General features: G+C 41.9%; 1 protein-coding gene across 2 annotated transcripts; it reads left to right on the top strand.

Annotated features, from left to right (window-relative positions):
• Window positions 1–3,016: 3,016 nt before the first annotated feature.
• LOC139401820 (zinc finger protein ZFP2-like) lies at window positions 3,017–12,990 on the top strand. 2 transcript variants are annotated; one of them, XM_071145800.1, is made up of 5 exons: window positions 3,017–3,279; window positions 6,127–6,224; window positions 8,618–8,948; window positions 9,416–9,611; window positions 10,753–12,990. In XM_071145800.1, exons 3-5 carry the CDS (start codon window positions 8,943–8,945, stop codon window positions 11,940–11,942), a joined length of 1,392 nt encoding a protein of 463 aa, XP_071001901.1. In that variant the 5' UTR covers window positions 3,017–3,279; window positions 6,127–6,224; window positions 8,618–8,942; the 3' UTR covers window positions 11,943–12,990. The 2 variants fall into 2 exon arrangements, with proteins under 2 accessions (XP_071001901.1, XP_071001903.1); XM_071145802.1 differs by lacking the exon at window positions 6,127–6,224 and having other exon boundaries at window positions 3,054–3,279.
• Window positions 12,991–13,531: the final 541 nt, after the last annotated feature.

The following is a 13,531-nucleotide window of genomic DNA, read 5'->3' as shown; positions in this document are numbered from 1 at the left end:
CACAGGTCAAAGCCTATGCCGTTTTTATAGGGAGTTTGGATAAATGCCAAAAATAAGGTCTGTCGTAAACACAGGTTTAGGAGATCTTATAGGTTTCGTTCTACGATCTTTATCAGTTAACGTCACTTCTTGTGAATGTTGAAGAATTTATGTTATAAAAAAAGCATATAAATCATAAGATCATATTAACTGACTGCTATTATCTCATAGAACAAACTTATAAGATCTCCTTAGCCTGTGCTTATCTTATTTTCGGTATTTATTCCAAAACCCACATTTTTCCCATTGGGATGGATGAACGAGCCAAAGGTAACTCATTTTTTTGTTTTAATTCTACAAGCTGGCGAGATCTAAAGCTCTGTTTAGCTCAACGTGGAAATGATTGGTTGACGGTAAGTGCTAGTTACATCAGTTCAAACCAAATTGTCAGGCTGCTTATAACAACCTTATAACAATGTAATGCAGTGGACTTTTTCAACGTGTTGTGGTAATTATTCTAATCAAAGGAGAAGCTTTTATATTTATTTCTACAAAGGTTACAACTTTGTATAGCCCTCCCGAGTCCTCATGAAAAAGATATGTGAAATAATACAGTGGTACATTGTGCTTTAAAGCAACAGACGGCAAGATTTACATGGTGCCAAATGTCTGTCTCTAGGACATTTACTGCTTGTTTATACAGAAAAGATCATGCATAGGACACAAGATCCTTCCCTCAACAGATGAAGTCCAGTGTCCATTTGTGATGTGGGGAAGAGAAACTGGAGGGAGAGTTTTCCTGGCTCTGGCAGACAGAACAGCATTTGACACAGACACTAATCATGCAGTGGAATGTAGTTTAGGTCTTATCACCAAGGCATCATAAATCAACTGCCAGCATTAAGCCTCAGAGGCTCCTTTGAGCACACAGCCATGCAACCTCCATAGACAAGCATTGGCAGTAGAATGGCCTTACTGAAGAGTTCAGGATCTTTCAACGTGGCACCATAATAGGATGCCACCTTTCCAACAAGTCAGTTTGTAAAATGTCTGCCCTGCTAGAGCTTCCCCGGTCAACTGTTAGTGCTATTACTGTTATTGTGAAGTAGAAACGTCTAAGAGCAACAATGGCTCCATCGAGAAGGGGTACGCCACACAGGCTCACAGAATGGGAACGCTGAGTATTGAAGCGCGTTGCGCGTAAAAATAGTTAGTTCTCAGTTCCAACATTAAGAACGTTAATGACGCAATGTCAGCACAATAACTGTTCGTCGGGAGTTTCATGCAATGGGTTTCCATAGCTGAGCAGCCTCAGATCACCATGTGCAATGCGAAGTGTCGGCTTGAGTGGTGACATTGGGTGCTGTAGAGGTCGTGGAGGGTAGCTCCGACACCCATGCATAACCCCACAACACATGCCACCAAAGGTCTCTTCAGGCCCCAAGTCCAGAACAGAATATGGGAGGCGCAGAGTACTACATAGAGCCATGACTACATGCAACTCCATTTCACATCAGGTACAAGATGCAAGCGGTAGAATCAGATTTAAAAAACAGATACAAATACACTTTATGGAACAGCAGGGACTGTGAAGAGACCCACAGACGCACATACACATAAAACACGCACTCTACACACAAGTACACGTAAGACACACACAAGTACACATGGATTTTGTATTGTAGATATGTGATAGTAGAGAAGTAGCTTGAGGGAACACAATGTGTTGTGAAAAGTGGTATGGATTGTAATATTTAAAATTGTATATAACTGCCTTAATGTTGCTGGACCCCAGGAAGAGTAGCTGCTGCCTTGGGAGGAACTAAAGGGGATCCATTATAAACCCCAGGAAGAGTAGCTGCTGTCTTGGGAGGAACTAAAGGGGATCCATTATAAACCCCAGGAAGAGTAGCTGCTGTCTTGGGAGGAACTAAAGGGGATCCATTATAAACCCCAGGAAGAGTAGCTGCTGTCTTGGCAGGAACTAAAGGGGATCCATAATAAACCCCAGGAAGAGTAGCTGCTGCCTTGGCAGGAACTAATGGGGATCCATAATAAACCCCAGGAAAAGTAGCTGCTGCCTTGGCAGGAACTAATGGGGTTCCATAATAAACCCCAGGAAGAGTAGCTGCTGCCTTGGCAGGAACTAATGGGGATCCATAATAAACCCCAGGAAAAGTAGCTGCTGCCTTGGCAGGAACTAATGAGGATCCATAATAAACCCCAGGAAGAGTAGCTGCTGCCTTGGCAGGTACTAATGAGGATCCATAATAAACCCCAGGAAGAGTAGCTGCTGCCTTGGCAGGAACTAATGGGGATCCATAATAAACCCCAGGAAGAGTAGCTGCTGCCTTGGCAGGAACTAATGGGGATCCATAATAAACCCCAGGAAGAGTAGCTGCTGCCTTGGTAGGAACTAATGGGGATCCATAATAAACCCCAGGAAGAGTAGCTGCTGCCTTGGCAGGAACTAATGGGGATCCATAATAAACCCCAGGAAGAGTAGCTGCTGCCTTGACAGGAACTAATGGGGATCCATAATAAATACAAATAAACCCTAAAAGGCCATCTAGCCATGAGCTCATTTGAAAGACAATAACACGGAATTTCTCTAATCTCATATTCAGCCTGCCACCTTCCAGCAAACCTCAGCCAGTCAGAGGCTGCAAGCTATTTTAGTTGTTTATATAAACATCTTATGATTTGTTGTGATTTTTATTGTATTTGCCCATTTTAAAATAATACAACCACGTGTGGACATAATGTATTTACAAGCATTGAGGATGACAAAAAACGTGATACATCTAATAATTTACAATTTAAATTGATGAATGATGTATTGAATATACCAAAAATAGCCTACATTTTTGCCATTAATTTAGCATACAATATGTTTGAGGCAATACAAACAGTTATTTTCTAGCAATAAATGACACTCCCAAAACAGCTTCACCCATTTGAAGAGAGGTGTTGATGACTATGTACAGTAGGTGGCGGCACCTTTTAAACACCACAGAAGAAGCAGAAAAGCATCAACAGGAAGTTCTTTGTTACCATCCTCTATCTAGTTTTCAAACCAAATACAATTATACAGGATCTTTCTGATGTAAGATTAGTCTACATGAGACGTTTGTTTGTCAGGACTTAAATCCAGTTTTGATATTTAAAAGGACGTTTGATTGCGCTGGTCTAAATGTTCTTTATCTGAACGCCGTGACAAAGTAACTACCGTACACATTTAGTTTCATGTTTTTTATTTTAAGAAACGTTGAAGAAAGAATTGCTTCCACGATGGATCGGGTAAGTTTGGTTGACTTATGAACAGTGTCCTTACTGTGGTGTATACAATGTCTAGGTCTAGTTCTTTGATCTTCCACATCCATGCGTTCCACTTGAACAGCTAGACAACATAAACTATGGTGGTAATTTCATCAAAGTAGCCAATCGAACACAGATTGATACACGCAATGCGCAACCGGCAGGTCAAGTCAGAACCATGGAGAAATAATTAAGCATGGGCTACACCAGTGACGTTTATAAACCCTGGATTGCTGATGATATGTATTGACCATTGAGAGGCTACACCAATGATGCATGTTACGTCTAACTTTTGCAACATTTTTCATACTTTATAGTTCTATTCCATTATGTTGTAGTCGCGCTGAGTATGCATTGGTTGAAGCTCAATGATAAATTAAAATTTCCCTACCATCACATTATTATTATACCAATGTCGATGACATCTCGCAAATGAACTTGATTGGAGATACACAACACACTCCCCACCTCATCATGATCTGTCCAGCGGTTACGGAGTACCATATACCAGATTTCTAGTAGGGTCTTTAGCAATTGAGTTTTCACTAAGGGAAAGTTGGAGTTTATATTCACACATTCGGACAGACATTCTCCAAAAGCCATTTAAAATTGTATAAATCTCATTCACCGTTTGTCACTTAATCATCAAATTGATATGATTTATTCTAGAAATGTCTAGCATACTTTTACAACCTTTTGAGTAAACATTACAGTTTAAATTGGATATAGATACATAAAATCTATATAAATCAACGTTTTCACTGATTATGACAATCATCAAGCTAGGTATGATTTATTCTATAAATGTCCAGTATACTTTTACAACCTTTGCTTTGAGTAGAAATTCCAGTTTTGATTTGATAGAGGGCCTGTATCAAATTAGTTATTGATTTATACCACTTTAAATGGCATTTTATAGATTATGTATTTATATCAGATCAAAACAAAGGTTGTAAAAGTATGCTAGACATTTATAGAATAAACCATATCTATTTTTGTTTCTGTGACGATCAATGCATTAGTTATTGAAATTTGCCATTTTAAATGGCTTTTGGCGAATGTCTGAAATAGAAAACCAACTTTCCCTGGGTGAGTTTTCAGAGTATTTTCTGCGCCCACCAAGCTCAAAGTCTAGAAGTCAGATTAAAACCAGCATATAGCTACCATAAAAAAATGGATTGACTAAGTTTGTAGGTGCAACAGATTTGATTACAATTCATAATGTATCGCTCACATGCACATTCCATGCATTACGTTAGGAACCAACAATGAGTTCCTTTTTTTGTAGAATTTCTGAGAATGATCAATTCTGAGGTTATCTAAACTGGTCATCAACAATACAGCTGCTATTAGCTTGCTTGTCCAAAATCCAGCAGCTAGCCTCTGTAAATAGCTAGCTTACTCCAGTCAGCTGATGTCCCACTACACAGGGCAATGTCCCAAATCACTTCCCTGGGGCATTGGGATATTTTTTTTTTAGACCAGAGGAAAGAGTGCCTCCTACTGGCCTCCCAACACCACTTCCAGCAGTATCCAGTCTTCCATCCAGGGACCAACTAGGACCAACGCTGCTTAGCTTCAGACACAGTGTGGTATGCTGCTGGAAAAGGCTGTAGGCTTGTTCATTTAGCTGACAAAATATACTTAAGGTCCATGTCGTTATTTTACTTTAAATCATTTTTATAGTAAGAAGAATATAATTTAGCTGAATAAAATAGGATATTTTTCCCATTCTGGAGCGAATATGAAGTGGCCATCTTGAGCGTAAAAGTGTTCATTTGAAACCGGTCCTATATGCTACATTTGGAGTTATTTGGCAACTTTAGTTGTAAATGATAAATGCCAAGAGCTGAGCAAAGAAAAGAGTCCCCTCATCCAGCTGGTCCCGGGGCTGAGTTCACAAACCTGTTCTGCTAACACACTGAAGCCTCACGACCAGAACATCCAATCAATCAGAATAAACCAAATTACAAACACAGTCAAAACAGAACTACATTGCTTATTGGGAAAAACAAGCACAAACACAAAACAAAATGCAGTGCTATCTGGCCCTAAATCGACAGTACACCGTGGCTAAATATTTGACCATAGTTACTGATCAAAACCTTGACAAAGTACAGGCTCAGTGAGCCTTGCCATTGAGAAGGGTAGACACAGGAAAACACGGCTCCCTGTAGAGGAAAGGCTGTGCAACCACTGCACAACAGCAGAACCTGAGACGGAGCTGCATTTCCTGACAAAATGTCAAAAATATAAAACAATTAGTGCGTCATTTCCCCAAATTTGAAACCCTTATTCAAGGCTTTAAAGACCCCTCTGATGAGAGTAGGCTACCCGTCCTGTTGGGAGAGGACACAGAGAGCTGTGGGTTGGCAGCGCACTACATTGCTCCCTGCCATAAGTTGACGGACAGTGTCTGACAGACCAGTCAACCTACACATGTCCTCTACTGCATGCTTATTGTTATTGTTGAATATATGGTTATTTTGACCCTTGGTTATTGTTGTTACTGTTGTCCTGTTGACCATTTTGATTCTCATTTTTTATATTGTAAATATCCAAAATAGGCTTTGGCAATATGTACATTGTTACGTCATGCCAATAAAGCAAATTGAACTGAATTGATAAACCTTCTAGAATGTATTTGAAATCAAAACATTTATGGGCTGCACAATGTGACTGTAGCCTGTTGATGGTTTCAGGCAGTTACAAAAAGAAGAAAGAAGCTTGTGCTCTGTTCCTTGCCTCAGGCTGCACAGCTGTTCTCACATCAAGTGGTCAGATTTTCACCCATCAGACTATTCTCAATTTAATCTTGTTCTGATTTAGAATGGCCCATTATCAAATGGGCAGGAAAGGGAACAGGGGGAAACAGACATGTCATCCTTACGCACTTGAACAGCAAATGGTGGCAGCACACCGACCAGGTAGGCTACTTTCTTTATTTTTTTGCAGAGCATGTGCTTAATATGAGCAGCTGAGAAATACATATAAAAACACATTTCACTCCACACATCAACCACTGTTTGAGGAGCATGCTCTCGCTGCACGACAGGTGATATTCCACCCAAACTCTGTATGCCCATTGGCTCTCCAGCCCTGTTCCTGCAGCTACACAGTGCTTAATTTGGGAAACCAAGTGAAATCTGTTGGGGAACATCGATAGTAACATGATCTCACAATGAAACATATTTCACTAAACTGTTGACAACGCCTCTGCACGCTCAAGAAAGGAATATATGAGAACGAGGAGGAGGTGGAAACGCATGATGGTGGTCAGCAACTATGTTGCTCTGCAACAATAGAGCTGCTATTAGCTAATGCTAGCTTGCTTGTCCTAAGTCCAGCCTCTGTAAATAGCTAGCTAACACCAGTCAGCTGAAAGCTAGCAAATTAACAGGCAAAGAAATGTAGCTAGCTATATTTGTTTATGGAAGATTTGTTACACAAATAACTTCAGCCATTAGCTAGCTAGAGCTAGACAACAACATAACCTCAACACAGAAGGTAGATAACGATAGCTAGTTCACTAACGATAGCTAGTTCACTAACGATAGCTAGTTCACTAACGATAGCTAGTTCACTAACGATAGCTAGTTCACTAACGATAGCCAGTGCTAAATATTTCCACAAAACATAGATGGCTAACTACATCAGTTCAAAACCAACATCAAACTATGTGGAAAGTGTCAAAATACTACCTTGCAATGCAATTTGGCTTTTGCAACACTAGCTAGCTACTCTGTAGTCCAAGCTACGGTAAGATCTAGCCATATTTCACTGTCAGACAGGACACAAGTCAAACTGTAGCTGAGAAAACAATACAAATGGAAAGAGCATGTTGTCCACTGCAGTGAGCAAATGCTTGCTTGCTAACATCAGGACAAACCAGTTTCAAGCATCCAGAATAGATTCTATTATGCTCCTTTTAATCAAAATCTGTGCAAATCAACAGTAGGGCAGTGTGATGGTGATTGCATCGTCTGTGGACCAGTTGGGGCGGTATGAAGTGGGTCTAGAGTGGCAGGTAACATGGAGGTGATATGATCCTTGTCTAGTCTCTCAAAGCACTTCATGATGACAGAAGTGAGTGCTACGGGCAGTAGTCATTTAGTTCAGTTATCTTTGCCTTCTTCGGTACAGGAACAATGGTGGCCATCTTGAAGCATGTGGGGACAGCAGACTGGGATAGGGAGCGATTGAATATGTCCGTAAACACACCAGGACGCGGCTAGGGATGCCGTCTGGGCCAGCAGCCTTGCGAGGGTTAACACGTTTAAATGTCTTACTCACGCCAGCCACTGAGGGGGGGGGGGCAGTCCTTGTTAGCGGGTCGCGACTGTGGCGCGGTATTATCCTCAAAGCGGGCAAAGAAGGTGTTTAGTTTGTCTGGAAGCGAGACGTCGGTGTCTGTGACATAGCTGTTTTTCTTTTTGTAGTCCGTAATTGCCTGTAGACCCTGCCACATACGTCTCGTGTCTGAGTCGTTGAATTGCGACTCCACTTTGTCTCTATACCGACATTTCGCTTGTTTGATTGCCTTGCGGAGGGAATAACTACACTGTTTGTATTCGGCCATATTCCCAGTGGTTAAATGCGGTGGTTCGCGCTTTCAGTTTTGCCCAAATGCTGCCATCCATCCACGGTTTCTGGTTAGGGTAGGTTTTAAGTCACAGTGGGTACAACATCTTCAATGCACTTCCTTATAAACTCACTCACCGAGTCAGCGTATAGATTGATGTTGTTCTGAGGCCGCCTGGAACATTTCCGAATCCGCGTGATCAAAACAATCTTTAAGCGTGAATTCTGATTGGACAGACATGCATTGAATGGTTCTAGTCACAGGTACATCCTGTTTGAGTTTCTGCCTATAAGACTGTAGGAGCAAGATGGAGTTGTGGTCAGATTTGCCAAATTGGGTTTACTTGATAGCTACCTACACAAATAGCTAGCTTGTATGCATTGTGGAAGTTAGAGTAGCAGGGGTTGAGTGTATTGCCAGTGCTGCAATCAATAGGCTGATAGAATTTAGGTAGCCTTGTTCTCAAATTTTATTTGCTAAAATCCCCAGCTACAATAAATGCAGCCCCAGAATAGATGGTGTCCAGTGAAGTTCCTTGAGGGCCGTCGTCTGCTTGATGGGGTATATACACAGCTGTGACGATAACTGTTGAGAATTCTCTTGGGTGATAATTTGGCCGGCATTTGATTGTAAGGAATTCAATGTTGGGTGAGCAGAAGGACTTGAGTTCCTGTATGTTGTTATGATTACACCATGATTCGTTAATCATGGAGCATACACCTGCCCTTCTCTTCCCAGAGAGGTGTTTATCTCTGTCGGTGCGGCGCATGAAGAAGCCCGGTGGCTGAACCGACTCTGACAACATATCCCAAGAGAACTATGTTTCCTTGAAACAGAATGTTACCATCTCTGATGTCCCTCTGGAAGGCAACTGGACATTGACGAGTAGTATACTCGGAAACGGTGGGCAAAGTGCACGCCTACGGCGCCTGACCAGGAGGCCGCTCAGTCTGCCTGTTCTGCGGCAACATTGTTTTGGGTCGGCTTCTGGGATTAGATCCACTGTCCCGGGTGGTGGTCCGAACTAAGGATCCGCTTCGGGAAAGTCGTATTCCTGGTCGTAATGTTGGTAAGTTGACGTCGCTCTTATATCCAATAGTTATTCCCAGCTGTATGTAATACGACTTAAGATTTCTTGTGGGTAACAATGTAAGAAATACATTTTAAAAAACATGCATAGTTTCCTAAGGACTCGAAGCGAGGTGACCATCTCTGTCTGCACCATCTTGCATCAATCAATATTATCTCAGGGGTGAACTCCAATTATTCTCATAGGTTCTGAACATAAGCCGGGGCATTAAGAGTCATCAGTTTTGACATTTGTTTTAAGAGTGAAAAAATAAACATCTTCCATTTGAAAAATGTGCCAAAGTTATTTGGAAAAAAACTGTACTTTTGTGGAAAGTAGTGAACTTTACACACTTCAGGAGAAAGGAGGTATTATAAGGATGCACCAATCAATCAGAGATTTAGACTAAAGTAATCAAATGTTTGGTCTAATGATATTCTATGTACAATACTTCCTGTGGTCACCAGGACAGAGCTAGTCCGTCCCCCTCCACCCTGCCAGAGTCCCCTGGTCACAACTCTCCTGGTAGCTTCTTACTGCTGGGTCTGAAGAGGGTGTCTGTGCGGCTGGTCGACTGCAGGAAAACACCAGGGCAGAGTGGAGCTGTAGGAGAAGGACCCGAGGAGGGAGATGGAGATCTGATTTCATCAAGTAAGAACAATGGTGGGTGTGTGAATTATACTACAATCTCATTCTGCAAATTCTATTAATTGATTGATAAACAATATACACTCAGTGGCCAGTATGTTAGGTACACCCGTTTGGTTCCGGAACAGACCCCCCTTTTCCTCCAAAACAGCCTGAATAGTCCGGCGTGTGGATTCTCCAACGTGTCGGAAACGTACCACAGGGATGATGTTGGTCCATGCTGACGCGATGGCATCACACAGTTGCATATTCATGCTGCCAACAGCCCGCTCCATCTCATCCCAAAGTTACTCTATTGGGTTTGGTCAGCAACAATGTTCAGATTGACTGTGGTGCTGAGTTGGTATCAAGGGACCTAAACGTGTGCCAGGAAAACATCCCCCACATCAGTACACCACCCTGTACCGTTGACACCAGGCAGATGGGTCCATGAACTCATGCTACTTATGCCAAATTCTGACTCTTCTATCAGCATGAAGCAAAAGGAACCTTGATTTCTTTCCACTCCTTAATTGTCCAGTGCTGGTTATTGCGTTCTTACTGGTTGCAGCTTATTGCAGCTTCTTCTTGTTTTTAGCCGATAGAAGTGAAACAGTGTAGTCGTCTGCTGAAATAGCCCATTAGTGACGAGGATCTGCGAGTTTTTCGTTCCAAGATGCCACACTGCACACCACGGTTGTACTGCACCGTTATTTGTCTATTTGTGGCCCGCCTGTTAGCTTGCACGATTTTTGCAATTCTCCTTCGACCTCTCTCATCAATGAGCTGTTTTCCCCAACAGGACTGCCGCTGACTGGATGTTTTTTGTTTGTCGCACCATTCTTGGTAAACTCTGGACACTGTCGTGTGTGAAAAGTCCAGGAGGGCGGCTGTTTCTGAGATTCTGGATCCGGCGCGCCTGGCACCGCCGATCATACCTCGCTTAGGTCACTTGTTTTGCCCATTCTGATGTTCAATCAAACAGGAACTTAATGCCTCTGCCTGTCTGTCTGCTTTATATAGCAAGCCATAGCCACGTGACTCAATGTCTGTAGGAGTGACCTATTTTCATGAACTGGGAAGTGTACATAATAAACTGTCCAGAGTAATATATTGTTTGATATTTGTTTATGGACTCATATTTCCAAAACCTAGTTATTCAATTTCTGTTTCACAGGGGACTCTCCTAACCGTCGCTCTCTCAGTGGGAGGGACTTATCATCTGGGGAGCTTCTACAACAACATGTTGCTGACGAGGCAGAGAAGAGTGTCTCCCAATCAGAACACCTCAAACACCAGCACAGACGTACAGGGAAGAAATCTCACCACAGCTGCTCTGACTGTGGGAAGAGTTTCACTACATGGAGGTCCTTCATAATTCACCTGCGTATTCACACCGGAGAGAAGCCTTACAGCTGTGGTCAGTGTGGGAAGTTCTTTGCTCGAGCTTCCAACCTGACTACACACCAGCGAACACACACAGGAGAAAAGCCTTACAGCTGTGATCATTGTGGGAAGAGTTTTGCTGCATATAACACCTTTAAATATCATCTGAGAATTTATGAAGGGGAGAAGCCTTACCCCTGCCTTGATTGTGGGAAAAACTTTGTTAATGCAGGAGCCCTAACCATACACCAGCGTGTACACACAGGAGAGAAACCTTATAGCTGTGATCAGTGTGGGAAGAGCTTTGCTGTAGCTTCCACCCTGATTAGACACCAGCGCATACACACTGGAGAGAAGCCTTATAACTGTAATCTGTGTGGGAAGAGCTTTGCTGTATCAGATAAACTAACTATACACCAGCGCATACACACAGGAGAGAGGCCTTATAGCTGTGATCAGTGTGGAAAGTGCTTTGCTTTAGCTTCCACCCTGAATAAACACCAGCGCATACACACTGGAGAGAAGCCATATAGCTGTGATCAGTGTGGAAAGAGCTTTGCTCGAGTTTCCACCCTGACTATACACCATCGAACACACACTGGAGAAAAGCCTTATAGCTGTGATCAGTGTGGAAAGAGCTTTGCTTTAGCTTCCACCCTGACTGCACACCAGCGTACACACACTGGAGAAAAGCCTTATAGCTGTGATCATTGTGGAAAGATCTTTGCTGAGTCAGGGACCCTGAATACACACCAGCGAACACACACTGGAGAGAAGCCTTATAGCTGTGATCAGTGTGGAAAGAGCTTTGCTGAGTCAGGGACCCTAATTTCACACCAGCGAACACACACTGGAGAGAAACCCTATGTCTGTCTATGTGGAGAGAGCTTTGCTCGTTTAGGGCAAATGAAAAAACACCAGAAAGCTCAAATTTGCCATATTTCATCTCCCTCCTATCCAACAACATTTCCAGATCATTAAATAAAGGATCAATAGAAAACATCTAGTGAACAGTCATATCCATCTCCCATTCTTAAACAGTTGCTTTAGTCTGATCACCATGGTAACCTCTGTGCAGCATAATATGCAGCTCTGATCTAGGATCAGGTCTTCCCTGTGTCTATGTAATATCTAAATGATATTGATCTAAATGGATAAATGTTGTCATAGATAATGTCATAGTGAACCTGTGTGTTGGGGGGGGGTGTTGATAATTGTATCTTCTTTCATGTACTTATGACACTTATTATTAGAATGTTTCAACAAAAGGTGTATATTGGACGGCAGTTAGCCTAGTGGTTAGAGCGTTGGGCGAGTAACCGGAAGGTTGCTGGATCGATTCCCAAACTGACAAGGTAAAAATCTGCCCCTGAACAAGGCAGTTAACCAACTGTTCCCCGGTAGGCTGTCATTCTAAATAAGAATTTGTTCTTAACTGACTTGCCTAGTTAAATAAAGTTTCAATTAAAATAACTCATGAATTCAATTGATCAATAAATTCTAGCCATTATCTTCTAAACAAGAACTTTAATAATATCTAAATGGATTTGTTCCTAAAATGAATCAATTATACATTGAGTAATAATATCCATGAGATCAAGGCAAGAACTATGTATGCTATCTTGTAACAACGGTTAATGACTTGATTGTTAATGACAAAATATTGAATTATTATAGTAATAATTTTCCATTTAATGTAGTATGTTACATTATCAGGTGAGTAATCATTTATGAATAACGCAATGACTTCAACTGATCATATAATAACACCTAAACCAATGTTTTAATGTGTTACTATCCTAATGTTAATGCACATACCACCCTCCACTAATTGTCAACCGACACAAATCTAGCGCAGCGATAATCAGTCTGGTATTTTATAGGCTACAGACAATCAGACAATAAAACTACCTGGACTCTCGAAAAGCTGAAATAAATCATTCTGACATTTCACATTAAAGTAAAGTGGTGATCCTAACTGACAAGTAATTTTTACCTGGATTAAATGTCAGGAATTGTGAAAAACAAACACATTTCAACTCAGTTTAAGGTTTATGTAAACTTCTGACTTCAACTGTGTGTGTGTGTACATTTTGAGGAAAGCTAAGCAATATGGTATCTGAAATAAGTCCACTTCTCTTCGCTCTATCAACTTAACTTTTTTGTCTGTTACATGTTCAAGGGGGAGGATGTATAATGCCTCCATGCAACAGTCTCTTTCAGCTCACAAGTCAGGCAGCACCCAATTTCATTCTGTTGCAGTTTTTTTTCTTTCTACTTTACCGGTGTGCTCTACTGAACACAACCCAGGTCATCATGGTGTGCTCTACTGAACACAACCCAGGTCATCATGGTGTGCCTACTGAACACAACCCAGGTCATCATGGTGTGCTCTACTGAACACAACCCAGGTCATCATGGTGTGCTCTACTGAACACAACCCAGGTCATCATGGTATGCTCTACTGAACACAACCCAGGTCATCATGGTGTGCTCTACTGAACACAACCCAGGTCATCATGGTGTGCTCTACTGAACACAACCCAGGTCATCATGGTATGCTCTACTGA

The sequence above is a fragment of the Oncorhynchus clarkii genome, unplaced genomic scaffold (genome assembly GCF_045791955.1).
Source record: "Oncorhynchus clarkii lewisi isolate Uvic-CL-2024 unplaced genomic scaffold, UVic_Ocla_1.0 unplaced_contig_11086_pilon_pilon, whole genome shotgun sequence".
Taxonomy (NCBI): domain Eukaryota; kingdom Metazoa; phylum Chordata; class Actinopteri; order Salmoniformes; family Salmonidae; genus Oncorhynchus; species Oncorhynchus clarkii.
Note: the sequence above shows the minus strand (reverse complement) of the source record. Positions and strands in the feature narration are given on the sequence as shown.

Coding starts and splice junctions, on each gene's coding strand:
- LOC139401820 (XM_071145800.1), top strand. Junction 9,612..10,752: donor TTCATCAAGTAAGAACAATG/GTGGGTGTGTGA, acceptor TCTGTTTCACAG/GGGACTCTCCTAACCGTCGC.